This window comes from Chanos chanos, chromosome 6 (genome assembly GCF_902362185.1).
Source record: "Chanos chanos chromosome 6, fChaCha1.1, whole genome shotgun sequence".
Taxonomy (NCBI): domain Eukaryota; kingdom Metazoa; phylum Chordata; class Actinopteri; order Gonorynchiformes; family Chanidae; genus Chanos; species Chanos chanos.
The window spans coordinates 30,571,863-30,599,767 of record NC_044500.1 but is presented as its reverse complement, the minus strand read 5'-3'; the positions used below and the strand labels follow the sequence as shown (position 1 = coordinate 30,599,767).

The 27,905-nt window shown below is 40.1% G+C and overlaps 5 protein-coding genes across 7 annotated transcripts; 3 read left to right on the top strand and 2 right to left on the bottom strand.

Annotated features, from left to right (window-relative positions):
* The first annotated feature begins 431 nt into the window (after window positions 1–431).
* raf1b (Raf-1 proto-oncogene, serine/threonine kinase b) lies at window positions 432–10,451 on the top strand. Of its 3 annotated transcripts, none has more exons than XM_030776359.1 (16): window positions 432–635; window positions 842–954; window positions 1,290–1,392; window positions 1,564–1,721; window positions 2,473–2,565; window positions 3,415–3,568; window positions 4,227–4,251; window positions 4,385–4,491; window positions 4,843–4,960; window positions 5,153–5,237; window positions 5,442–5,618; window positions 6,582–6,628; window positions 7,673–7,791; window positions 8,095–8,226; window positions 9,696–9,830; window positions 10,262–10,451. In XM_030776359.1, the coding sequence occupies exons 1-16, from the start codon at window positions 432–434 to the stop codon at window positions 10,400–10,402; spliced, it is 1,911 nt and encodes a 636-aa protein (XP_030632219.1). In that variant the 3' UTR covers window positions 10,403–10,451. The 3 variants fall into 3 exon arrangements, with proteins under 3 accessions (XP_030632219.1, XP_030632218.1, XP_030632220.1); XM_030776358.1 differs by having other exon boundaries at window positions 4,325–4,491; XM_030776360.1 differs by lacking the exon at window positions 2,473–2,565 and having other exon boundaries at window positions 4,325–4,491.
* Window positions 10,452–12,376: 1,925 nt separating this feature from the next.
* Window positions 12,377–16,919, bottom strand: mkrn2 (makorin, ring finger protein, 2). Its single transcript, XM_030777110.1, has 8 exons — window positions 16,867–16,919; window positions 16,307–16,435; window positions 15,922–16,073; window positions 15,366–15,679; window positions 14,927–15,141; window positions 14,310–14,420; window positions 13,315–13,459; window positions 12,377–13,011 (listed from the first exon to the last, which is right to left on the bottom strand). The coding sequence occupies exons 1-8, from the start codon at window positions 16,890–16,892 to the stop codon at window positions 12,865–12,867; spliced, it is 1,239 nt and encodes a 412-aa protein (XP_030632970.1). The 5' UTR covers window positions 16,893–16,919; the 3' UTR covers window positions 12,377–12,864.
* Window positions 16,920–17,226: 307 nt separating this feature from the next.
* Window positions 17,227–18,384, top strand: mkrn2os.1 (MKRN2 opposite strand, tandem duplicate 1). Its single transcript, XM_030778256.1, has 4 exons — window positions 17,227–17,486; window positions 17,633–17,679; window positions 17,870–18,032; window positions 18,177–18,384. The coding sequence occupies exons 1-4, from the start codon at window positions 17,227–17,229 to the stop codon at window positions 18,382–18,384; spliced, it is 678 nt and encodes a 225-aa protein (XP_030634116.1).
* Window positions 18,385–19,558: 1,174 nt separating this feature from the next.
* On the top strand, window positions 19,559–20,810 carry mkrn2os.2 (MKRN2 opposite strand, tandem duplicate 2). Its single transcript, XM_030778255.1, has 4 exons — window positions 19,559–19,761; window positions 19,890–19,939; window positions 20,096–20,264; window positions 20,549–20,810. The coding sequence occupies exons 1-4, from the start codon at window positions 19,559–19,561 to the stop codon at window positions 20,808–20,810; spliced, it is 684 nt and encodes a 227-aa protein (XP_030634115.1).
* A 780-nt stretch (window positions 20,811–21,590) lies between these two features.
* tsen2 (TSEN2 tRNA splicing endonuclease subunit) lies at window positions 21,591–26,334 on the bottom strand. Its single transcript, XM_030777643.1, has 11 exons — window positions 26,113–26,334; window positions 25,956–26,022; window positions 25,769–25,808; window positions 24,890–25,472; window positions 24,287–24,364; window positions 23,282–23,332; window positions 23,024–23,162; window positions 22,411–22,447; window positions 22,161–22,272; window positions 21,800–21,889; window positions 21,591–21,669 (listed from the first exon to the last, which is right to left on the bottom strand). Exons 1-11 carry the CDS (start codon window positions 26,302–26,304, stop codon window positions 21,610–21,612), a joined length of 1,449 nt encoding a protein of 482 aa, XP_030633503.1. The 5' UTR covers window positions 26,305–26,334; the 3' UTR covers window positions 21,591–21,609.
* Window positions 26,335–27,905: the final 1,571 nt, after the last annotated feature.

The following is a 27,905-nucleotide window of genomic DNA, read 5'->3' as shown; positions in this document are numbered from 1 at the left end:
CTACATTTTGGCTGGCTCGAGGAATTCCACCTTTGTGCCATTTCTTGGGACATTATGCCATCAGAAGTTTCTTGATGTAAAATTTGGGGTAAATGATGTGAAGTAGATGTGAAGGATCAGGAACCATGTTTCTGGACCTAAGAGTCTTGAGAAGGTGACTGAAACCTCTTAGCAGGTGTCAGATTCCTTCTCCTTTAAGTCTGTGCTTTTGTGAAGACTCTGCTCTTTCTTCCAACTTAATAGAGGAAAGAAATAAGAAAAGTGCCTTCACAAAATCAACTGTGAAATGTAGGTTATATCTAAGTCCTGAATTTATTATCAAACGTAGGTCCGTGTCTGAAAACTCGTTAAAACAACATGCATCTGGAGTAACTGCTGGTGTTTCTTATCTTCCTGTTAGATTATTGTAGATTTTTTAGATTCTTTGCCCAATGGAGCACTTTCAAGGGGCCTGGAAGACCCTCAACAATGGGTTTGGATTAAAAGACTCTGTGTTTGACAACTCCTGCATGTCCCCCACCATCATCAAAGGGTTTCCATACCAGAGGCGCGCTTCGGATGATGGCAAAATCCCAGACTCTTCCAAAACTAGCAGCACAATCCGAGTTTACCTACCCAACAAACAACGCACAGTTGTAAGTCCCTAAATGACCTGTTACGCCTTTTGAGAGCGTTTCTCATGAGTATTTGGAATGCTGGAGCATATGAATCGCAATAAAATTAGTTTTTGTCAATGCTTTGTGTGTTCTAATACTTTAATATGTGTGCTGCAGTTTCCACAATGGTGCTGATATAAAAGGGAATGATTGTGATTGAGATAGTGAAAGAACTGTTTCGGCAGGTGAATGTGCGACCAGGCCTCACCCTGCACAACTGCCTCATTAAAGCACTCAAGGTTCGAGGACTTCAGCCAGAATGCTGTGCTGTCTTCAGGCTAAACCCAGATCAGAGGAGGTGAGTTTTTTTTTTTTGTTTGTTTTGTTTTGTTTTGGGTTTTTTTTGCATGTAATGGTAAGTTCCAAATACATAGCAAAGTTTGCATATGCAATACACGGTCGTGGTATGACAGTAATGTGACAGACTTGCTTTCTTACAGTGTAGATTATACAGTGTAGATTAGAAATCATTAAATGTATTCCTAATACGTTGAAAAACTGAGCTGATAACTTTAAAGCCATCATAGATGACCTATAAATTCTGAATGAAGTTGCTAAAGAAGTTATTGTTATAAAACATACGCTTGAGCGCTAATCAAATAAGAAATGAACAATGCTTTGTTCCTGCTGCAGTAGAAAGTCCCGTGTGGACTGGAACACAGACTCAACCTCACTGATAGGGGAGGAGCTGCTTGTGGAAGTTTTAGACCATGTTCCCCTGACCACCCACAATTTTGTAAGTTCTCCACTCAGTGATAAGTTGTTTCATTAACAGTCTGACAAACTTTAGCTTTTCTTCCATGATTCTCAGACTTAAACTTTTTGTGGTAAAGCATTAACTATAAAAAAAAATGAAGTCCTTGTTGAATACATTGTCATTTGAAATGCATTCACTGACTCCTAACAGGTTAGAAAAACCTTTCTGAAGTTGGCATTCTGTGATATATGTCAGAAGTTTCTTTTAAATGGCTTCCGATGTCAGACGTGTGGCTACAAATTCCATGAGCATTGTAGCACCAAAGTCCCCACCATGTGTGTGGACTGGAGCAACATTCGACAGCTCTTGTAAGTCCTACAAATTCATTCTGCATTACAAAACTTAAATGTAGACATCATTTACATAGCAAACTGACCAACTGACATTTTCTAACACTCAATGAGCGAGAACAACACTGGGTCATGACAGTGTTATTTTTGGGTGACACCTTTATCTTATATTTAATTATCATTTAACACTTCAGCTACACTGCAGTAACCAGGACAAAGCAAATAAACAGAGGGTATATTTTCTTAGAGTTGCCTCATAATGCAACTTCCTTAAAATTTCCTTTTATGTGTAATAACTTGTGAGTGATGTTTTTTGTACTCAAGCAAACTTACACAGTTTGCTTTGACTGGAGGATGTTGCTAAGATATAATTAGGGCTCTAATCCTGTTCCTACCTATTCCCACATCACTGGTTTGACGATGCCAAAAGTGCACAGGGAGAGTTTTGCATACAGGTCTTATTGAGCCCTTTATAGCCTATGCTTTGTAGATAACCATCAATGAAAATGAGCTCAGGCATTGTACAATGGCCCATTCTTCTCAAGCGTGTGTCAGTTACTTTTATTCCACGTTGCACAGGACATGTTGTCTAAATCTGTGAACTATATGTGATGTTTCATATGCCAGTTTAGTCAGAGACTCCAAGCATTGACAACATGTTTTGCTGGAAAATGCTAGAAGCTTTTGTTATAACAGGCGGCATAAGAATAATCCTCTATGTGTGTAACATACTGACGTGTGTGTGTGTGTGTGTGTCTGTCTTTTCCAGGCTGTTCCCCAGTCCTGGTGAAAGTGGCTCTCTCTCTCTCCCTCCACTCACGTCACGGCGGATGCGAGATTCTCTGTCCAAATTCCCTGCTAGGTGACTCACTGCACTGCTCCGTTTACAGTGGCTGCTACTCTGTTTTCACCTGTCATCATTAGCCGAGTACTTTCCACTTTGCACATGGAAATCCTCTTGAAAATGGATATCCTCTTGGTACACAGGTTCTTGTACAGTGAAGCAGGTTGCATCTATCACTTAAGATGATGTTGATATGTTAAGATACACTTTCATCCCTGAAATGTTTTAAATTAGCATTGCTTGCTTGATGTCACTTGTGTAGTATTAGATGGGCAGTTTTAGAGAGCATTTTCCACAAGATGGTGGAAGAGTAGTCGAAGTGCATATAATAAAAATGTCCTGCTCCTGTTGGTACACACACACACACACACACACACACACAAAAAGTTGCTTGGTCACCATGAAATGGCTTTTCAAGAGTAAAAGCATGGTGGGGTGAGTAACCACAAAATTCTTTTTACTTCCTCTTTTTGGGGCTTTTCATGTGTCTGATCAGCAGTTGTCCGTGGCAACAGTGTGACCATGACGACGGTGTAGTCAGTCATAAGGGTGTCCTCGAGGAATGTTGTGTAGCAGAGAGATGTAGTATTTCTCAGGGCTTGCTCTTCTGAAATGGCAGTGGCTTGTCAAAAGTTAAAAGTCATTGGGTGGGTTGCCTAACATAACACGACCTGACCATTGCAGTTGTACATCCAGTCTTGCATATTAAAACCACGAATCTATTGCTTGTCATTATTGACAGTCTGGTATGTGGTAATGTGTTTCATAAAGTTTGAGGTTAGGTTTACGATACCACTGAGGTAGTATAGTATTGAAACATTAAAATGCTTTCTCATCTTTGCTCAGTTTTGCATTTTACTTCCCCAGTGCTCATCACAGACACTCCACACCTCATGTCTTCAACTACATTGCACCACTCCCACCCTCAGAGGGCGCACTCTCTCAGCGTCAACGCTCAACATCCACTCCCAATGTTCACATGGTCAGTACCGCTGGACCCGTGGACAGCAGTACAATTGAGGTAATACACCTACCCCAGCTCCGTCACCCTGCCAGGGAGCTGACTTAGCTGAAAATAGCCACTAGCATGAAAGAAATACGATATTTACTCTGCTCAGATAATCAAGAGTGGCATTCCGCTCTGCCCTGTATCCTCTTCATTGCTGTGTGTATGATATCTTTGTTTGTTGTAGGGTTTTTTTTTTCCCACCCTTTCTGTGTTGTTATCTCTTTGGGCTGATTTCTTTTCATGATTGGTTTATATTGTCATCTTACACTACTTAATTTTTAGACTCCTTAGATCTTTCCTTAACTGTGTTTAATGGCTTTGATCAGTGCCGTCATTATGCACGCTTCCAGAAAGAAATTGTGGCTATGTACCTGGATACCAGATGCTTTTTTTTGTTTTTCTGTAGTGAGGTCACATACAGGCCCAGTTGTGTAGCTCTGTGCTGAATACCGTAATCTGGTCTACCTTTGTAACTTTGCCAGCGAGTGGACAAAACCTGTATGATGTTCTTTATAATAGCATTGGTTTTTTTTTTGGGTTTTTTTTTATATGCAGTCTTGCTTTTGAGACATTGCCTTCCATTGTACATATTACTCTTAAAGCTTTAAATTTCTTGTTTAGGTCTCTAATGACTGAAAGATTGTTTGTGTGTGTCTGCTTTTTTCAACAGGAAGCTTTAAGAAGTCACGAATCTGGTGAGAAATTCTTTTACAATCATGTATTACCATTTTTTTTACAGTAACTTACCATCTCTGAGCATTGAAGTAGAAAATACGCCATCCTATCATCTCTCTTCATCTCCCTCCTTCTTTTTCTCCCCCCACACAGGGAGCCCTCCGAACGTAAGCCCTACTGGATGGTCCCAGTCTAAAACTCCAGCTCCGGTCCACAGGGAGAAAGCCCCTTCATCAAGTTCTCAGGATAAAAACAGAATAGTGAGTCTCACCATTGGATATATTCATTTTAGTTGAAGCAAAGTTTATAAAGTCTCCAACCTCATGCCCCCCCCCCCACCCAGTATAAACCCAATTTCTTATCTCATATAATGTACAGAAATCTGTTTCTTGTAGATTTGTAAACAGAAGTGATCTGATCTGATGTAAATGGTCTTTGATTAGCTTTTAACGAGTTAAATGTGCTTTTAACCACATTTCAGCCCACATCAGTTCCCTTCTGTTGTGTACATCCATGCTACATCAGTACTACAAAGCTTTTTTTTGTAGTACGTAGATTTAAATATGTTTTAATGACCTGTTGACCAGTTCATAATGACCTGCTCTTTCCAGCGCCCAAGAGAAAAGAGAGATTCCAGTTACTACTGGGAGATTGAAGCCAGTGAAGTGGTTCTCCAGTCCAGGATTGGCTCGGGTTCTTTTGGGACGGTTTACAAAGGGAAGTGGCATGGTATGTAGGAGAAGAGCTGCCTGTGTTTTTCAGTCAGTGACCTGAGAGATGTGTCACCTCTGCACTGTGCAGGGGAAATTTGTGAATACGAACCTCTCATCATCACATGATTGTTTTAGTCAGTACCTCTTTTTTTAACATCACATTTAAGTGACGTAAGTGTCTTGATTTGTGATTGTGATACTGTCTTAGGTGACGTGGCGGTGAAGATTTTGAAGGTTACAAATCCTACACCAGAGCAGTTTCAGGCCTTTCGCAATGAAGTAGCAGTTCTCAGGTAACTGATTAAAGAGAACAATAATGATGTTCAGGGAAGCAGCAATAAACAAGAAACAAGCTCACAGACTCAGAAGTTAGATTTTTGTAATTCGTATACTTAAATACATAGTTTAAGCCCCTTGTCAATCCATATTCCACCTTTTCATATAGTTACACTATTTAAACATTTTTCTTGGCCTGTCTCTCTTTCTCGGTACCACAGGAAGACGAGACATGTCAACATCCTGTTGTTTATGGGCTATATGACGAAGGATAACTTGGCGATCGTGACTCAATGGTGTGAAGGAAGCAGCCTGTACAAGCACTTACATGTGCAGGAGACCAACCTGCAGATGTTCCAGTTGATTGACATCGCCAGGCAAACAGCTCAGGGCATGGAGTGAGTCCATGTGAAGGGAGGGCTTAATGTGTATGAGCTGGTAACCTTTGCACATTAGATATCAATCTAAATCCCTGATAGGACAGTTTCCAGAATTTCTCAGTGAGTAAATGAATGCCATGTTCAGCGTGGCGATGAGATCAAAATAACATGACAGCACTATTGAAGATCACATCACAATGCGCTCACAATGCGCTCTGTGCCACGTATCTGTGCCTCTCACATGAAAGATTCCAGGATAGAGGGCATGTTATTTTCTCCGAAACAAACTGAAATAAGGAGGACAAACGACATAGGCTAACAAGAAAAAGATGGTATTGTTCGCAAGAATAAAGATGGACAGTAAATCGCTTAGTATAGGCATGGGATAGATTGTATAGTCTTCTACAGGTCTTCAGTCTTCTTCAAATAAAATGTTTAGTTTGAACAGTTCCTCTACAACATTGCTTAAGTTGTATTTCAATTAGTCTCCACAGCGTTGCTTCAAACCTCTTCCAATGAATGTAGGGCAAAATGAGGGAGGTTTTTAATCATCCAGGGGTAAAACTGAAATATGTTAAATGCATTTTAAACCCCAGCTGGTAAGAGGCTGTATTTCGTGTTGAATAATGCAGGTCAGAATTGGGGATTATGAGAATGTTCAGACAATCTTCTGTCTTCTCGGTGCTCCAGTTTTAGGCACGACGTGTTTACAACAACGGATCACATAGTGTGTTGTTTATCTTCTCATCTGGTCCGTTCAAGTATTTATAGACATGTTCTGGAGTTTTTGGGACAACAGACCACGAAGGGACAAAAATAAGGGTATTTATTGTAAACAGAGTGGTTTTGTTGGTTAAGTGTTAGAAGTGAATGACAAGGGTGAGAAGCCAGATTTATGGACAAACTGTGAGAAGACTGATTAGTAGAGTGATTCTGAGTAATCTAATGTTTCTCTGTTTGTTTCCTTTCTCCTTCTTCCAGTTATCTGCACGCAAAGAATATCATCCACCGGGATATGAAGTCAAACAGTGTCCTTTTTTTCAGAAAAAGTTGATCTTTTTTTGACTTGAATATGGGATTTATTTAATCGTCTTTTGTCCTGGTTACATCACACTCTGTTGAATAGAATTTAGGCTTAAATTAGTGGTGGTAAAGATTTTGTTGAAGAAATTGTAGTCCTAAATTAGTGGCTAGAAATGTTTGCTGTGGTAATTACAGGAGTTAATGTAATTATGGATCAAAGTCTAGCAAATTTTACTTCATCTTCTCCTTCTCCTTGTTATTTAGAGATTTACGTGGTTATTTGGAGATTTTCTATAGCTACTGGTTAGAACAGAGTCATCATTACTTTCGTTTTTCTAGTCCACTGTTTCTAATCCTGGTCTTAAAGGACACCATAACCTGCACTAAGTTTCAAGAGCTGGATTAGTTGAATCACATGTTCTAGTGCAGGGTAAGGGGCATCTGAGGACCGCAGTGAGAAACACTCTCCCAGTAGTGCTCCTGTGCTTGTAGTGCTAAGCCAGGAGGATTAGAACAAAGTCATTTTTAAGTTTCCCACCAGCCTTACGTGACATTCTCACATTTTCTGCTGGGATGGTTGGATTGTTTTCGGAACATACAGAAATATATAGCTGACAAAGGGCTGTGCGGCTCTCCAAAAACAGCCTTGATGTTCTCTCATGACTTCTAGACAGTTATGAATTACTATGTGCAATTTAAATTGCCCTGTTTCTGTCCATCATTGACTGTGATACTCTCATCTGTTTAAGACAGCCACTCCACTAGTTCTCAATGCATCAGTGTGGATCTGTGTTTAAACTACATGTCCATGCTGGGTAGTCCATTAAATTTGCATTGAAAATTACAGTAAAAAATTTGCTTTGCCTTTTCACTTTTCCTTTTTTAGACAGTTATAAATGTGGTTTGAATATCATCGTGTCACCGGTGGCTCTATTCATTAGTCTCTTTCTATAGTTTGTGATTAGGAGCCGTCAGCGCTTCCCAGGTATAGATAACATGTGTAGTATATTAAGCTCTGCCAGTCTTTGTTTGCCTTAACTCATGTGTAGACATCTTCCTACATGAGGGTTTGACGGTGAAGATTGGAGACTTTGGTTTGGCTACAGTGAAGTCTCGTTGGAGTGGCTCTCACCAGGTGGAGCAGCCCTCTGGGTCCATTTTGTGGATGGTAAGTCTGAGAAATGGTTTCAGCAAGAGAAAAAAAAAACAAGTCTGCTTTAAGATAAGCTTAGACATAAATACTATGTCTCTTTATTTTTATTAAGTAGTTTGATGTGTAAAATATATTTTAGTACATGTATAGTGGAAAGTCAATCTTCATAAATGTTTTTGGCAGCAAACTAATGACACCAATAGACTCTTATACATAGATATGTATGTTATGTATATAATATGGTATATATGTATATCTAAGTCTGTGTATGTATATTGAGTACATGTATGCCTTCCTCTATGTTTTCCCCGCCTGCAGGCTCCCGAGGTTATCCGAATGCAAGACAACAATCCATACAGTTTCCAGTCAGATGTGTACTCTTATGGCATTGTCCTTTATGAGCTAATGACCGGAGAACTGCCTTACTCCATGGTTGCCAATAGAGATCAGGTTGGTTTGAAAACTATATGCCTGTAACAGAGCTGCTTGTTGTCTAATTTGGTGCTTTTTGTTGTTCTGCCAAACCAATCCCATCCCAGATCATAGGAAATGTTCTTGAACTACAAATCATTTTGAATATTTCTTTTGTTGCTGTTGTTGTTTTCTTGTTTCCTTTTTTCATATACTTTCAGTAATGAACATGGCTGCTCTATTCTAAAATATGTACAGTTTTGCCTCAAAGTGACTATATTTAGCAATAATTAGGATGTACTGTACTCCTCAAGATTAAGATAGATACAGTGTTAAAACCAGCATTCAGTGGAAGACCAAAACATAAATCTTCAGGATTCAGAGAAAATTACAACATGAACAAAATGGTCGCTCTGATTGCTATTTGTAATATGTTTTTTTTTTTTTTTTTTTATCAAACAAAGACTCAGAGGTATGTGAGCCTTGACACAGGCTTTTGTTTACCGCGTACTCTGGTTGTTGCTTTTGATGCCCATGCCAGTGGTGTACGGTAGACTAAAAGGTTCGTTGCTCGTTCTCGCTCGCTCTCTTTCTCTTTCTGGAAGAGTAATCTAGCTGGCACTGTGCCCATGCTGGTGTGGCTAGGCGGTTACCCTGGAGCTTGGCTTCTAAATTTAGGCCTCCGAGGCTGAAGACTCGTTTTGTAACCACAGGAGAGGGTTCTGTGGGCTGCAACCCTATGTGTTTGTTTGCTGCTGAGAGACTCGGGTGCACATTCCTTTTCGGAGTATACAACTTTATGGCCAAGTTTTTCACGAGTCCCAGCCAAGGAATAAAGCCAGCATTTGGAAAGAGTGTTGATTTCTCTCTTACCTAACCAGTGACAGACAATACCGACTGGTCAATTATAGTATCACTCTTCTAGTAGCTCTTATGTGTATTGTTTAATTGTTACTTGAATCAGTGGTACAGACTTTATCTATGAAGGGTTGGACAATTCTGCTACATTCCAACTGGCTGTTCTTGTTAAAATATGTCAGTATTAACGTGGACCTATATACTACAAACTGCAGTTAGTAAAATGTCTTTGTTTGTGCAAATGTCCTGTAAAATAAGTGCATTCAGCCACTTATTTCTAGTAGGATGTACTGGAGTGAATCAACGAGAATGTCCTCTACTTGACTACAAATATATATCCACAAAAATGTTTTTCTACGCACTCGATGATGGTTTCATGTCATTTTGCATTTAAAAACATGCATTAACATTACTTTCATTCCACTGATATCCATGATTTGATAGAATCTTGGCGTCTATGCCTGGAAACTCATTGGAATTTGCATTCAAGACATACTACAAGCACAAGACAATACTGGTACTGAAATCACAGACAATCAGCACTTTCCTCTGACTTTTCACTTCTTTTTTTTTTTTAGTCATTGACAATTAGTCATGTGATTTAAACATCAGCGTGTCACTGATAGTTCCCTCTGTCACTCTTCTCATAGATCATCTTCATGGTAGGTAGAGGATACCTTTCTCCAGATCTCAGCAAACTGTACAAGAGCTGTCCCAAAGCCATGAAAAGACTTGTTGCCGATTGCATCAAGAAGTCCAAGGACGACAGGCCGCTGTTTCCACAGGTAAACATTCTAATCTTCTCTGCCGTATGGCTTCTGGTCACTGAAGTCATAGCCTTCTATGTAAGAACAATGGCCTGTTCTTGCTGTAAGAGCTTGCCGAACTTTGATAAAGAAAAAAAAAAAAAACGATTCCTATCAGTGTTTTTATGCTTTCAAGAGTTCTGTTCTCAGATTGCCAAACTGTGAAGTGTACTCTACTGGTTCAGTGCTTTGGAATGCCAACAATTAGTTAAAGCTAAAACTGGCTGGGCACTAGGCCGGCTTCTTGGATTTGTATCACCTGGGACTTAAAACCCTTCTAGGAGCATATTTTCCAAATAGTTTGCATGAATCAGAAATGACTAATAGTCACCTGAGATGGTTGTGTATTATTGTAACTCACTGGGGTTTTTTTTGTTTTTTTTTCAAATACTGCGCGTTTTGGTCGACAGATTCTCTCCTCCATAGAGCTCCTTCAACACTCCCTGCCCAAAATCAACCGCAGTGCCTCTGAACCTTCGCTTCACAGAGTCACTCACACTGAGGATATCAATATCTGCGCCCTCACCTCCACCAGACTGCCTGTGTTTTAGTAGCTCTGGCTGTAATGAGTGCCCAAAGGTCTCAGGATGATCACAAATTTTAGCTTGAGCTTAATCTGAATATCATAATTGTCTGAAGGCAGTAATGGAGACCTACGTACCAGGACCCATCAAAATTCTGAATGTGTGTTTCTAAGCCCATTCTGTCTTTAATTTTTAAATTTTTTTTGTATTAATTTTGAAAATTTCATGGGTATGAAGAAGCAGCAACACTGAGAACAGGATGGTTGACAGTCTGTCCTCCACACTGACTGGTGTAAGGACCTGTCATGATTAGTCTCTTCAAATAGTTTGAATGCTTAACATGTAGGCCTGCTACAGGGGATTTTTATTACTTCATTGGAAAGTCCAGAAATGTTAGAACTGTGAGGATTTGTTGAATTTGTGCAAGTGAAGCAGGTAGTATATTTAGTAACCCCCTGAGGGTGAAGCTGTAAGGTAGACTAGACTGGAGAATAAATGTCCAAGCCAGGGAACAGACAACCTCCTGGGTCAGAATGAGGCAGGTCAGCATGGATTCATTTCTTTACAAATGGAAGGCCAATCTGGAAGAATGAAGCAGAATGCAGTAAAACAATATCAGTATCAAAAACTTCAATGTTTTGTTTTTTTTTTCCAATTGTTGAAGACTTCTCAGTTTGCTTTTCTGTTTTTAATAAAATGTCATTGAAAAAATATCAAGTCTCTCTCTGAGAGTTTAGGAAATGTAGCAAGTTGTATATTTGCCTTAAGTGCCAACGTACAAGATGGCCATTTTTATTTTAAAGGTGTAGATGTACAGTTCTAATTGAAGAAATGCGTTTCTTAATGCACATCTCTTTGAGCAAGGTAAAAATTCTCCCTCTTCAGCACATGGTATTTGTTCATGGTTTCGCTTTATAGGACCACATTATAATGATTTATCTGTTTAAAGCTGTACCTATTATATCGAGAGTAGAGAATTTACATGGAGGGTTTTTTTTGACCTTGGGCGACATGGTTAGGGATTTTTATCTTTTTTTTTTTTTTGCTTAATTTTCGCTCATCATCAAGGAATAACAAGTGTAAACTTGAGAGATTGTTTATTCATTGTATTTTAATAAATTTAAGTTAAATGCACAAATTTAATCACTTGAAATTCATTTGATACTTACGTGTTCTCTCATTTTTGTAGGCGTTTTGTTTTTCAAATATGCAAAACAACCATTGTGCTGACACTGTAAGCTGGTATAAGGTTTATATGGTTTATATATATTTTAGTTCATGAAATGTCCCTGTTTTTTGCTTTCAGCTACATTTTAGCTCTTTACCACTTGCCTCTTCTGAAGAGGCAGTTGACAAACTGCTGAAGCCCTAGCTTACACTCTAACAATGGTTATGCACATTATGTCCATTCTAACCATAACACTTTCGGACATTTTTAGATCCTTCCGTCCAAGTTAATATTCAAATTTTGGTTTATTTGGATAGAACGCTTGAAAAACATTGGTGAGTATGTTTCCCTGGAATCTGTGCAGTGTGAATGATGTTGCCTGATGTCCCAAATGTGTGCCCTCCCCCATGTTTGTGTGTAAAATCATAAATCAGTTTTAAGTGATAAAACTTACGTTTATCACAACATTTACAAGCAAATGTTATCACTCAAACACCAAACTCATTACTATTTTATTACAGTCGTCCAGTGTCACTCGACAACAAGGTTCATTTAACAGAGTTATAATATGACCCATATTCTGTCCTCCATAGCAACAAGTACCTTAATAGTCTTATGTGAAAATGAGATGGGATAATAAAGTTGACTACTATCCTATTGGTTGCTTAGAATAACAGACTTGTATTCTAAACACTTTTTTTTTTTATACTAACCAGTTCATATACAAGGAATGAATAGTTACAACAAAAATGTAACTTTCCTGCCCCCCCCCCCCTTAATGCTGTAATGTTGCACGTTTCATGGAAATTGTAGATAAATTTGTGACTGTTAAACTGCTCTAAGTGCAACGTTTACAGTTGTTGTTTTTTTTTAAATATACATTTTTTTTCTTATTTTCACATCTCGTATGAGTGCATTCAGAGTGTCAGAGCGTTTATCAGTCTCTTGCTCTCTCCATGATGCATGTCTTATCAATATTTAAAAAATCTGGCAAAATTATCTAATAAGCATCAGTAAAATATAGCAGCCTTCACAAACAGAACTGTTAGAGGTATGTCTCATACCTTTGTATTCTTCTATACATAGGATTACTATCAATCTTTCCACAAAAAATGTACCACACATTAAAAAATATCTTTTAAAAAGCCTTCAGCAACCACCATGAAAAGCTTACCAAGGGGTACACTTTTATTGCCCGGTTTATGAAATGTATGCAGTTACTAAAGATATGACATGGTTGTTTTCGCAGTCTGGACAGGTGTGTGTGTGTGTGTGTGTGTGTGTGTGAGGGAGAGAGAGACAGAAACGGCATGGTGAGAGATCAGGGCAGTGCAGGGCTGCTCTCGTCTCCGGCCCCTGATAGCTGCATGAACAGTTCCCCCAGTTCACTGACTTCGTCGTCGTGATGAGGCACCCCGCGATGCTCTCGCTCCTCGATGAAATCCCACAGCCGCACGGAGTTCAAGTACTAAAAAGCCAAAGGAAATACCACTGTTATTCCCCCAGAAAACAATTCAAGAACGCTGATTTAAGTAAACTGGTCAATCCCATCCATGATTAGGCTTAAGAACAGAACGGTAACTCCTAACTGACCCTAATGGACATGTACTACAGCCCCTTTTCACTATTTCATTGTCTAATAATATCTCAGTTTAAGTCTCTTTAGGAACCATGAAAGTTCTGACCAACCCTCTGTGCTGCATACTGAAGTTTTAGAAGGACACTTCTCAAATCAGAAAAGCGATGGAAAGATGAAGGGTGTTGACATTACCCGAACGCTCCCCTCCGAGCTGAGCTGCTTGCGGGGCTTGTCTGGTTCCGCCCGGCTCCCGTCTGGGTAGGCATGCATGTAGAAGCACTTTCCTCCAAACGGGCATGTTCCCCTGCCCTGGTCAAAGTACTTACAAGGCTTCTTACTGCAAAAAGAAAGAGTAAAAGAAAACACGTCAAAAGGACTGGAAAACAGATTCAGATGATTAGAAGAGAATTGAAAATCGTGAAAATCATTTAAAATGATATTTCTTATTAGACCCTACGTGAGAGGTACATGGAAGTCTTTTTTGGAACCCTGGATCTGTAGTTTGGAGTTTCCATAAATGTTTATAGGACACTTTGTGGCTTGGCAACATGCACATTGTTTGGATCTGGATAACGTGCAAGGGGAAATGCTTACATTTTAGGGCACAAGAAGTTCAAGATGGATATTTGTTATTTGAAAACATTTAAGCAACAGCCTACTGTAAGTGATAATCGGAGTGATATCCCTAAACAACGTCTACTGACATTAAAAAATCGGTCTCTCTGGCAGAGAAGCAGGAAACTAGAACGTCATGGAAGCTCTTAGTAGGTCAGCTGGATCAATAATAGTCTTTTGGAGGTGGTGCGGCATGGAGGCTGAGTTTTTACTCTTATAAAGAGGGTCTGTGCTGTTGACCTTTGGGTTTCTATTTTTGTGACGTCCCACTGTGTAGCCCTGATCTGCACACCCTTTACAAACTCCAAACGACACAATGGTTGAAAATGAATTTATAAACCAAGGTTAAAGAGTGTGAGGGGGGGGGGGCTTTTGAACATGACTGAAGCATCTGAAAAGAAATGTGTTATCATATCTCTGTGTTAATCCCTGGATCATAATAACTGGTTATATATTGTAACTCATTCTAAATGTGTATAAATCTTAAGGTTAACAAAACTCTGAGGCAGATATTTGAGGGAGTGACGTCTGCTTTTGAGGACTTCTCACGTGGTAACCAGTCATGCTCTGACCTGACTCCAGACTTGAACTCCTCGATGAGACGATTCTTCTCTTCCTGGTCCTCCACCCAGTACACACTGGGGATGACAAACTCAGATACCACTCTGCATTCAGGACAAGACCTATACAAAACACAGGCCAGGGGTTAATAGGACACAAAGTATTTAAAGGAGCTCAGGCATGTCCTTTGAAGCTGTACACAGTGCATTTTATAAAAATATTAACACTTTTCTATGGTGAGATGAAACATTTCTGAAAATAGCTTAAAAGCACTATATTTAAGACACATTGTGTGTTCTTGTCTTTGGCAAGCATTCTGATTGTATAGCGTATTTAAAGGGAGTGTGATGGTACTCCTGTGGTTACTCTGAATGATTTGGATTGTTTCATTACTTATAAGGGCTCTCCCTTTATGTTGTAATGTTCCAAACAGAGAAACAATAACTTAATGAAACTGTGTATTGTGCTGCCCCCTGGTGGTAACTACAGTTTACTGCAAAACTTCAGTAAACTACCAACAGAAATATTTCCTCACTATGCAAGTCAGGTCCTCAAACATAATCGCATACGATCAAACTCCATTTAAACCAGGCTCATTGTCTTCACCAAAGCAGAACATGCCACTCACTTGATAATCTTGTTCTCAAACTGTTTGGCACAACGCCACTGGCGGATGCAGCTGAGGCAGTACGTGTGGCAGCAGCTGGACAGGATGCCGAAACGTCGCTCTGAGGGCACAGCTTTCTCATACACCACCTCCATACAGATACTACAAACCTTGTCCTGACTGTGCTGCGCTGCAAAGGCCTTTTCCATGTCCATCTCAAAAGCCATCATGCATTTCTGTGCAAGCGAACAGACAAACAAACAAACAAACAAGACGTAGCATTAGAGCTGCCAATTTGTTTTACAACACCCAGAACATCTTGTTCCATACAGAACTGACAAGGAGTAGGACAAATTGTTAAACAAGACAGATACTCCTACTATAAAACACTGAGCCAAGACAGATAGCAGATCATAATTACAGCTCTCAGAGAGAGGAGCAAAACCAGTTGCCCAGGTACCTTTTCATGTGCGCGCCTCTGCTCTGGGTCATGCGGATGTAAGACCTGCAGTCGGCAGATGTCACACGTGTCGCCGTGGAGATAGGGGCAGGTACTGCCGTAATGGCACTGGCCTGCGGCGGCGTAAGGGCAGAGCTGGGGCTGAGACACATCGGGAAAAGAGCTGGCCGAGGCGGAACATTCCAGACCGGCGCGAATGGCGTCCAGGTAAGTGTGAGGCTTCGCATGGAGACCATCATCCCTGTAATCCCAACCGTCTACTCCCTCTGTGCTCTCTCCTCTGTAAGGCATGCCTCTGCTTTCACAGCTTAGAGCTGTAAAACAACAGCATGGACACAGGGGGAGAGCATTAAGATGTACAGCAATTTCAGTTACATTTTTAGTGTGTACTTGAAGACAGCATGTGTCATTTCTGAAGCACTGCATTCAGTGCTGACTGATTTAGAAACAAAGTCTTAACACACACATACAGTCACATATACATATATGATGGTGTAGACACATTTTTGTCTTTTTCACCATCTTAAGCACATTCATCCCCAGTATTTAGGCCCACCTCTGTCTCTTAGCACCAGGGGTTTCTTGCCGTGTCTGCCTGTGCCTACAGGTGGTCCAGGCCCTGGGATAGGGGCTGCGGCACTACTGCCTCTGTTTGTGTGGTCAGCCGGTGGGCCCCCTCCACGGCCACCAGGTTTGATGTGGTCATATCTATTTTTTTTTTTAAAGACAAAAAAAAAGCTTTCCTAAATATGCAGACAACAATATACATCCTCATACATGGTGTTCACAAATTGCTGCCTGTCTTCAGCTGATCAGCAAGGATTTAGCCATCAGCTTAAACAATTATGGTGCTATGAAAACATAATGGCAAAACTTTGGAAACATGGACCAAGAACGTCCATGGCGGCGTTTATAGTGAGGGTTTCCATTCCTATACTTACCTACACCTTTCTCCGTATGCACACACGCCCCTTTGGTAGAATTTACATATAGTTGAAGGTTTGCTGGTTGCCAAATCATGGGAAAACATACATCTGCTCCCTTCTCGACAGACGCCATGAAGAAAATACCTGTATCGAAACCAAACGATACATGTTCAAACATTTGTATTGACAGCTTGTATAAAAATCAGTAAGGGTACTACAGCCAATCATTATGATAGTCAGATACCTGCGAAACACAAAACTGCGAACAGGTTAATGCACATCACATCAACTGCACCCAGGCGACATCCTATATGGTTCTGGTCACTACAATTACAATCGTGCGATGTGCGCAACTCCGCCATTGTATAAACAGACAGCATGGGAGTGTTGCTAACTGACACATGCAAACGTCAACTGCCCGACTAGCACTGGGTTGGCTAACTACATCTAAGACTGCACCATTTTGATTCACGTCAAAGTCATGATGGCTTAAAGCCTGATCTATAAGAACTTTCACACAGCACACTGCAGCACTCACTCCATTCGTGTCACACTTATTGAGTTAGTCGTTTTACCTGCAGGTGACTTGCTTAGTGCTCATTTTCACTCCATTCGCGCAATTCTTAATAGTGTTCCTGTTTTTATGTCTGGGTGCAACATTAAACTACCTCCCACTAACTTGCGGCTTCGGTAATCTAATGGTTCCGCACAATCAACCTGGTCTCACTTGCTCCACACCCTTGCTCTATATGTTTTACAAAATCATCAGCTAGTATGATAAACGAGTCCATTAATATTATTCCAGCATTAATATACCGCAATACGTTGGTACATCTGTAGAGCACTGTGTCATATCACAATTTGCTATTTGAAAATATTTTACTGAACGGGAAATAGCCCCGCCCCCTCTACCGACTGCTCACCTGTGCTTTCAAATGGATAGAACTGTGATCAGGTATAGCCATTGTCTAAGGGAAATATATTGTTTTTCTGAAGATAACAACGTGTCGGGGTCATTTTATGGAGAGGCATATGGTAACAAAGATACCAAGAGAAAAACGTGTCCCATTTGTTCCGGGCCCTTAAAGTTCAGTTTACTTGACGCACCTCGTATTGTCCCTTGTCCATTTTCTAATGGACATAGAGTTCCGTGTGCATTTATTATAGGTTCGGTACATGGCCCATTATTTCTGGGGTAAGTGAAATTTCTAACGCGTGGTATCAAAGAATTGTTTGATCGTTTTTAATTGTTGTGTTCGGTTCATAAAGGATCTCGATTACTTTTTTATTAAGGATAGGTTACGTTTGAAATGATCCGACGTTGTTTTTATTTTTCCCTAGAGAATGGAGCGACACAGAACTGCATGTTGGAATTTCAAATTCAGAAGGTAGGCCTGTCCTTGTTAACAGCATGTCACTCTTGGTCGTTCCGCAGGGGAGCTAGACACTTAAACTGAAACGCTGAAACTCCGTGCATCATTACATTTCCTTACATGTACGTTATCATCCCATTTCCCATCTGTACATTCTGCACAATTCGTATGGGGAATCACAGAGTCTAAATGATCTTTTATGTAGGCCTGGTCTATAACTATACACTGTCGGGGATAAGGACAGAGGAGCAAGGGTGGGAGCAGTGTATTTGCATACGGTTGGTGCCACCTTGCAGAGAGGACTTAACAGAAGTATGGGATAAAGAGCTTCAGCAGTTTTCGTCGCTTCCAATGTGGGACCCTGACCGGTACATAAATAATATTGTGTGCATCTCAAACAACAAGAGACAGTGTTTTATTTTGTGTCTAGTATTGCATAACAACATACAGACATATTATTTGGAATCTAATGCTTCAACACAAATAATCACGATCTTATGTTGTATGTGCAGGTTTAATGAGGAGAGGGAGTTTGGCTCGTGTTGCTACGGCTTTGCCTTGACATTCATAAACCATATGCGATCACTGGAACAGAAGGCCTCACTAAGCAGAGATGATTTCACAAGGATGTATGTTTTACCACATATGAAGACCGCTTCAAAGTACCTCAGAGTCTACCAAAACATTTTACAACACGGGTTTCACATCGCTGGCACATAAAATTTTCTTTTTCAAAGTTCTCTGAAGGCCAATTTAACTTCAGAAAAATATTAAGACATAGTAAGAGTGGGGTTTTTTTGTCGAGAAAATACCTGAGTATCCAAACAGCTGTTGACACTCCTTCTTGTTGTCACACAGTTAGTACTTTTATTACTGGTTTATAAAAATTCCTTACAGATACTTTGATGGGTGAAGTGTGTTCATGTATACATTCATTATGTTTCAGCAGTGTTAAAACAATGTGATGATTTTATTGATGGTAGATAAGACAAGTGCATACTTAGTCCCTTGGCCTAGGCTGAAATAAAGGACAGTTTCCTCATGCATAACAACAGGTGTGTGGGTGTTGACCTTGTCTATAGTAACACGTGAATGTGATACAGTTGCACTGTGCTCCTTTTCAAAAGGCACAGAATTGCGTTTCAAACTCCTGTCACACAAGCCTGTTACCATATGTCTTCTCCCATGTCACTGCACTCACAGGTTTTAAGTTAAGGCTCATTTGGGATCTAATGAGGATGCTCTCTGGGGTTACAGATGTTTTATCAAGTAACTGAAAATGAACAGGATTTTCCATCTTGGAAATTCATTCCTTAAGAAAGATGGGCATTTACAGAGTGTAGTGTCAAAGAAAAAAAATGTTATTTATGAAATGGGATGAAGTGCTGATACATGAAAATGCAAGTGTAAACAGCCAAATGTATTTTACATGAGAGCCATGGCCATAATATGACTGAATCCTACATAAGTACATTACCAGAGTGAATGACAGTAGAATAAAGCAATCCACTCTACTTTTGTTGATCGTGTCTACGATGAAGACTCTTACTTATTACACTGTACATTTCAATTTTCATAATCAATTTTGATTTTCTTCCAGGAAAAAAAAAGTTTATCAAGCTTCTGAGGACAAATAAAATTAACCCAGTTTCTTAACCCAAGACAGCATGATTTTACTTGCACATGGGCATTAATAAATAGAAGCGGGGTGCAAACAGACACTACTGTTCCCCAGGTATAGGGTTGGGTGCAACCTGAGAGGCCAATGGTTACAAATAACCAGTTAACGTCACACTGCTGAAATGTTACTGTTACCCTCCATTGGTGTGTGAGCCAGTATGAAGCAGCAGGTCAGCAGAGGAAGAGGTAGCCTTTTTATCCATGTGCGGTTTCGATGGATAAAAGTGTGGTAAAATTCAGCCACTGTAAGAAGGACATCTTTTGTTTTTTTGTGCCTGAACAATGCCCTGAATGTGGTGTAAGCTTCAGTGGCAGACGGCTTGAGGAAGCTCCCGTCAGCATCCCCAATCCGTTCTCCAATGGGCACAAGTCACCATGTGCCTTTCTGGTGGCTCCTACAGAAGAAAACATCTTAAGGTGAGACTGTTTATATCAAACAAGCCACCCGGCTTTAGTAACTTACCACACCAGTCTAGGGGAGAAGGGTTACATCTGAGACTTTTTATTGACATGGTTCATATTGATCAACTTGTTACTTTTGGCAGAGAATTCGACGGTGGTGTTGATCTACACACTGGAATTACCAACACAAACGGTATGAATACCATCTCAACCTGCTTCCCAATATTTGAAATGAGGAAATGGAGAAACATCTGATAGTAAGGTCAAATAGTTTGATTTTCTAGGGAATTTAAGTTATGAGGCAGATCGGATACAACTGTTCACAACTGTCTTGGTTCATCACATCCAGGGGTTGTCTATAATTATACAAAAACTGGTGTACGAAAAGACCATCAGGGCTGGGAACATTGCATCAGCATACCTTTGGTTCAACCAGACATGTTTAACCTCATCAACCAGTGGGATCAATATCTAGAAAAATTCTCCTCTGCCCAAATGTGGGACCCACTCTGGCAAAGGTACATCTTTTTATGTGAGACAGAACTTCTGGTATTTGGACATGTCTGAAAACTTCCATAATTTTGTCTCTTCACTGAAAGCTTACATGCTTGGTTTGCTTTCTGCCTGTCCTGGAAGTCACTTTGGATAAAAGTGTCTGCTAAATGAATAAATGTACATATAAATGAAAGGGGGGGGGGGGGGGGGGGGGGGGGGACTTTGTTAAGTCCCAGAAACTTTGATTTCATGTTATCTTTCATGCTTAACCTAAACATGATAAATTGTTCTTGGTCTTCTCTTTCAGTTTTAATGAAGAGACTCATAACTGCTACAGCTACACTCTAATGTTCATAAACTGTGTTTTGGCCACGCAGTCCAAACGGGCCCTAAGCAAGGACGAGTTTACGCAGACTTTCGTACTGCCGAGGGTAAAACGGGCGTCTAAATACAGCATGCTTTGTCGGGAGATTTCCCAGAATCACTTCTACACCGTGGACAGTCCTCAGAGTGACACACGGGAGAGTCACAGTGAGGAGGATGAGGTCAGGACTGTGGCTGAAAGCTGAGGCACAGTGAGGAAGATGAGGTCAGGACTGTGGCTGAAACTGGAGGCTCATGGTAACAATGTTATACAGCACAGGAATTCTCCAGATCATAACCTTCCACTGCTGGTTGGCCTTTAAACACTGAAGTTCCAGTAGTTACCGAATACAGGGTTTAACTTACAGCAAAATGATTTTTACATACAGTTCATTATCTTAATTTATGTTGTATTTAAAAATGCTCCTGCATATTTTAATACAAATTATCCCCATAAGCTCCATCGATAACGTTTTAACCCAGATCGCTAACATACTTGTAGACTTGTTGTGCTGATAATATATTGTCATCAAATAACGTGCATACCATGTTGTTTGAAATGCTTATTCTCTATGCGTAAACTCAGTTTAATGTTGTGCTAAATTTTCTTCGAAATAAAACCTCAGTCAATTAAGTGGATCTTCTGCCAGTTTATACTTTGAACAGAGCTGAGAAATAGTCTGGGCCATGTCAGTTTATGGTGTTTGTGCGAGACCACAGGAGTCAGGCTCTCAAAAGGATTGTTTTTCCCCCTCACACAAAGAGACAGACAATACACACAGATCAGTGTTTTCACAGTGACACAACTGCATGGGGCCCCACTGATCTGCTTTAACTGAGTGTCACTGCATCTAATGATCATTGACTATAATTTCACTCACCGTATACCCTCCAAGTCATCCGAATGCATTTTTTTTTTCTTTTATTAAACTTGAAAAAAAAAGCAATTTACAAGAGTTACTTGAAAATTCAAAAAATGTTACTTTGGGAAATGCAAATATTTCCTTAGATTTCATCCTGTTCAGAACGCTCCCTTGAGGATATCCATCTGCTCATGATAAGTTCCTGAAACAACACCCAAAAAACCCCAAAACAAAACAGACAAACAAGCGTAAGTAATATAGAGCGAGGACGGTATTACACAATTCACTCTATGCAATAAGTCAGGACATGTTCAGACATGTCCAAGTCCAACCTGAACTTTGATCCTCTTCAGGCACTCAGGAGAGGACATGGCCTCTGTGGTCATATCTGATGGCACAATCACATAACACAGCATCAGCTCCTGTTTAGGGGAAAAAAAAATAAACAAGAAAATTCTGCATACATCAAAAACTTACGTTACATTCTAAACACGCCAAATGACTGCATTTCTGTTCTTAATAAATCTTCAGTTGCTAAAATCAGTGGGACTGTCTTAGGTAGATCTGTACAAAAATGTATTCTCATAACACAGTAATAGTGTTCTATGACAAGGATGACTCCGTGACTGCAAGGAGCCATGCCAGTAAAAGGGTGAGTGAAGAATCTGATCCATGGTGATGCAGGAGTCATACCTTTGACACATTACCAGTGATTCTGCAAAGTGCAGCGAGCGATCGCCAGCTAAAAGGCCGCAGCAGAGCTCCACGCAAAGAGTCATCCACACGCTCCACCACCACTGAATAACTGTGTGAGAGAGGAGAAGCCCACATGAGCCTCGTTAGCAGGTACAGCATGTTTCAGCTTTAATGGTATTAACAACAACTGAATTGAAAGTGTGCATTATAAAAAAAACAAAACAAAACAAAAAATCTAACAACAAACCTTGCGTGATAAAATGGTGGTCCCTTGCGGTACAGAACTGGAGGAAAAATTCAGATCATTAAAGGAAATCTCAAGTCTTCTGTAAACAAATCACCAGACTGTAATTTCAAACGGCCCACAGCACGAGAGTCATGTGTCAGACAAAAGGATGCCAACAGGCAAAGATTTCAATCACGTTCTCTTGGAGGGTAAACGCCAAGAGTCAGTTTCATTGCCTTGATGAAGCCAACGGATAAACAAGCACGGAGATTAAGGAAAGCAATGCTTAGTCTGTCTGAATTATTCACTTGCCACCCTCGTGTGTTACTTACACCTCTTGGAAAATCTCTCTCATTGATTAAACTCTGGTAAGACATCAAGAAACTGAGACACCCATTGCCCAGACAAGGTCATAAACTCTCTTTGTGAGAGCCATAAGAAGCACAACTTTGTCCCGTGTACTTCAAGGATAGCCGTGAAAACAATGAACCACAAATGAAACACGAATCTACAATATTTTGGCCGTGTCGGACAGAGCCAAATTGGAAAATGTTTAACTTTGATAAGTATGTGTAATGGTAACAGTTGAGGGGGAAAAAAACCAATAACAAACAATATGTTCAAAGATCCTCACTGAAGTCAGTCCCATATTTTATTCCAGACTTTGGCACCCATCCTTTACTGCGGAAGTAGTGGTACACCACGTAGGTACTCTCAAAGTTAGCCTGCACTGAGCAAAAAAGTTTCCACACTTCAGAAATAAACAACGGCTCCTGAGGGAGAAAACAAAAACGCCAACAACATTAATCAACAAAAAATGAAACACTTTCTAAATAAATGAATCAATTTGATTCTAATTTACATTATATGCTGTGATAAGACAGAGTCTTACCCCACTGTGGTGAATTGACAAGCATCCTAGAGCATACACCAAGAAGAAAGCCTGCAATATACAAAAAAAAAGCAGTTAGGTTGATTAAGAGGACATGAGAATGTAATCCTCTGAGATTATATGTTATGATCCACATTCCCTTGGTTCTCTAGAGATCTCAAACAGAGTTTGTTTCAGGTTTTCTATGAGTCACGTTGCATCAAGTTCAAAATGCCAAGGGCTGTCAAAGGAAAAGAAAACCCATTCACTTTTAATTTATAACAAGAGTCTTTCACAGGGAGATCCAGAAGTACTGTGAGGATGCTGAACATGAGGCAAAAACCCCCCCAAAAAAACAAAACAAAAAAACAACCGCCCATCCATCTGAAAAGCAATGTCTAACCCCTTAATTATCCCCTTGGGCAAGTGTTCTTGAAAGTTAACAGGTTTTAATCATATTCATGAGCAGGAAAATAAATGTCAGCATGTTTGTCCTAAAGGGAGGTCTGTCTTTGTGAAAACTCGTGAGGAGAGAAGGCACAAAAGGACTGCATCTCACCACTCTCACAGCCCTAACCACTGTTATTACTGGCTCAGCGCACACTGCTAGGCCTCACTCAATCCAGCTGTGACAACAAATACTTAATTGAAATATTTTATTTTTCTAACAACTCCAACTACACAATGAAAATGAAGGACCATAGGCCAGTACCGGGGCTTAGGATGACCATTATGAACTGCACAGTTTGGAGCTGAACTGGGGATGAAGCAGAGTCATGCTGAGTTCATGTCTGACTCTGAAAGACACCTGAGTGACAATATTTTTTAGGGGTTTTTTTTTTTGGCCAATTTCTGCACACACTTAGAATCTCACTGGACCAGCTGAACAGCCTGAGCACCAAAAGGACTTGCCAATTTTGTCAGCGAATTACTAACATGCATGACATCTTCATTATCTTACCAAATAGTGATGGAACCTAGAACTGAGACTGAAAGACAGTGTTTCAGAGAAAGCAGAAAACTTACTTCTTCTAAACTCAGCTGTAGGTATTCCAGCATTCTAAAGGGGTTGATTCTGCAAACCAGGTGTCCCATTCTGTCAGTCTTAAACATGAAAGTGAATAGCGGTTATTTTTTTTTAATCGACCGACAACAACTTACACTAAGTGATCTGTAATTTGTAACTATAAAACATTAAGAACTGGACAAACTTTAGAAGGATTAAACTTGATCTTGGGATAAACTTCATTGTGAATGGAAATTCTCCATTTAAAATGCAGTTTTGTCCAAGACAATGCTTCATCGCTCTCCAGGAAATTAACCAAAATTATCCTGGAAGCCTATTTCAACAACTTTGAATCAGAAAGTCACCAGCAACTGTCACAAATTCCACCATGCAATATGTGGCTATGCATATGGTACTGACCATTCTCTCATATAAAGCAGTAAATATACACACACCCACACGTACACACACACACACACGTACACGTACACACACACACACACACACACACACACACACAGGGAGGGAGGGAGGGATCCAAACTCTGCCAACAGTCTGTTCTTGCTGAAGAGGATTACATTTCTTTAGTTTTGAACAATGCGCATTGTTCTCTCTATATTTACATTAGTGAAGTTGTTCTGTTCTGACTCTCCATTGTCCTCCTCGCCATACTCCTCAACCAGGACGTACTCATGACCCACTGATTGGTCACGTTCCTCTGGTCCAGTCTTTTTTGGCATGACAGTTATCATTTGAGATTCATCAAGTCGACAACCACAGTGAAGTATCCAATCATCGTGCCTTTTGCATTTAACCTTGCCCAGGGCACTCTCATCCACCTTCTCAGGTTCCTGGGGATAAAGCTCAGCTAGAGGATCATAGCGTGGATCTCCCTGTCGCCGAACTTCTTCAGCCTTAACGCAGTCAATGTCCAGTCCCCCATCACTGCCATCTCGGTCTCCATACTCATCATCCATAGACTGGTCGAGGCATAAGCCATCCGACGCTGAGCCCCGAGGTGATCTCAACCTTTGTTTTTGGTGAGAGTTGACTTGGTCTTCGTCATGTTCCTCCTCGTCCTCCATAGCGGTGTCAAAATCCAGTTCGACTGGATGAGTGAGGTTCTGAAGCGCATGATCCACCGCCTCCTTCTCCAGTCCCTGGGCTAGGAGCGCAGAGCGGGCCCAGCTCACGTGCTCCTGATACCTTTCAAATAGAAAATTACAGACAAGGTGTACTTGATAATAAAAGCAAACACATTAATGAGTCACAATGATTGGAAAGACAATCAGCTACTACAAGGGTTAACAAGGCTTTCTGTCAAGGCAGTAGCTACAAATCTAAAAGTAACTGAAAGTGGTTGTATCACACGTTTGGAATCAGTTGAGTTATATGGGGACAATGCCTCTGGTCTTTCTCAGTAGGTTTAAATAAATTGTAAAGAAAATTTTAAAACGACACTGCTGATTTACCATAATGAGAGTGTGAATGCCACAACTTACTTTGACAATGGAATCACAGGTAAGTACTGCCCACCAATTTCTGCAAAAAGGCACAGAGGACATATAAAATGGGTAATACTGCAACTATTCTATGTTAACTGTGAACCAAGCATCTGTAAGATGATTGGCAGTGCAGGCAACATTACAATTTTATGAATGTTCTGAGTGTCAAAAACACATGGCGTACTTTCCCATCTCTCAGAGATACTGTGGTTTGGTCTGCTTCTTGATAAAACTCCTTTGCCAAAGTATCCCTGCAGGACTCAAGAACACGTTTTCATTAGGAATAATACAGTGCATTTCAATGCAAAGTTGATAGGGGGAAAAACAGGATACCATCTCACCTTTCCATATAGAGCTTGTATGTCGTAGGGGTCTCTGACTATAACATATTGGTTAACAAGCTCTGCTTTGAAAACAGGTCTGCCCTGATGCAAAGAGGTCTGCTCTTTTAGGAATGGAACAGGAAGCGGTGCCTCATATGATTCATAAATTTTTGCCCGACGTTTAGGAGCCTGAAACACGGCCTCAGCCATAGCCAATGGCTGAGCGAATGCTAAAATATGAGTTCAACAAAATGCACCCGTTTGAGCTTTGAAGGTAAGCATAACTGCTCAATTATAGATGCAAAGTACATCAAGCCGACATTACACTTGTAAGTAAGCTTGTCAGCACATTTATGTGCAAATTCTGACACAAAAGTCTTGGTAAGTGAAGGTAGCGATTGAGTCGTACTTTCACGAACATTTCAAGACAATACTTTAACTAAAACATTAAACTATCAGTGATCTACATACAACGGAGTCTTCAAGCGGGGACACCCATGCCGTGTTCAGTGCTGATGATGGAGTAACACTGAATACAACACGTGTATATACTCAGACTTGCGTATGTGGTTCCTGGCATGTGTTAGCGAGCATCGACAGTAAAATGATTTTGCCTCCGTGACATGAAAGGATTGACAATAAAAAACGTTTCTTGTTTTGTTCAGTAAGAACAACAAATGACAAATGGATATATAAATGGAGAAGTTATTTGAGGTAGGAGATTTAGAAAAAAAAAAAAAAAAGCTACATTTCTGGGGAAAAAATCTGAATACGTCAAATAACAACCTAGTTGCAAAATATCTGATTGAAGTTTTAACTTTTTGGCAACAATTTTATTTATTTATTTATTTATTTAAATATATTTTTGAAAGGGTATCGTGCATTTCTGTTTTTAGGAGTTCGTTGTGACCAGTAGAGGGTAGTATTGAACAGTGTTCACAACAAGCTGTTCAAATCTTAAAAACCTTTCTACCCACTCTCTTGCATTCAGGGGCACCTATCGATAGGTAGATCTACTATACAGACATCCGAAGCAGCATATATTTTTACTGATATCTATCTATCTATCTATCTATCTATCTATCTATCTATCTATCTATCTATCTATCTATCTATCTATCTATCTATCTATCTATCAGTACATACGTACACGTGTAAATATACACTATTTCATATGTACCCACACACACACACACACACACACACAAAGACACACACAAAGACGCACACATTTATGTATGTATATGTAGCTGATACTGTATACATATCATTTTTTTTGTTTTGTTTTATTTATATATATACACACACATTTTAGTTATATTTTTATCATTTAAGGTGAGTCTCGCACCACACTATTTGTAGGAGGTCGGTTAAAGTTTACAAAACCCCCAGTCTGGTGATGTCTGTCTGTTCAATGACCTGATACTTCATTGGTTGTATTTGAAAGGAGTTCTTATTAGGATTCAAAGACTGGATTCGACTCGTAAGTGAAAACTTTACTGAGAATGTTATGTGGGCGGAGAGCTCACTGGCTAGGATTGTTAGACGGGCTTACACAACAAGTATTCAAGTTGATGGTTTACTCAACACTTTCTGAGAAAACGTGTCTGTCTCTTTGTGAGAAACCTCGTGGGCCACTCCCTCTGCAATATTTATTTATTTAATTTGTGTGAGGAGGGAACATGCAAAATTACCCTCCTAGCCCATGAGTGAACTCCTCTTGCTGAATGTTTCACGTTAATCCCTTCTCTGTTTGAGGGCAGCACACACTGTTCTGTGAAGAGATCGTAATGACTGCATATAACTGGAAG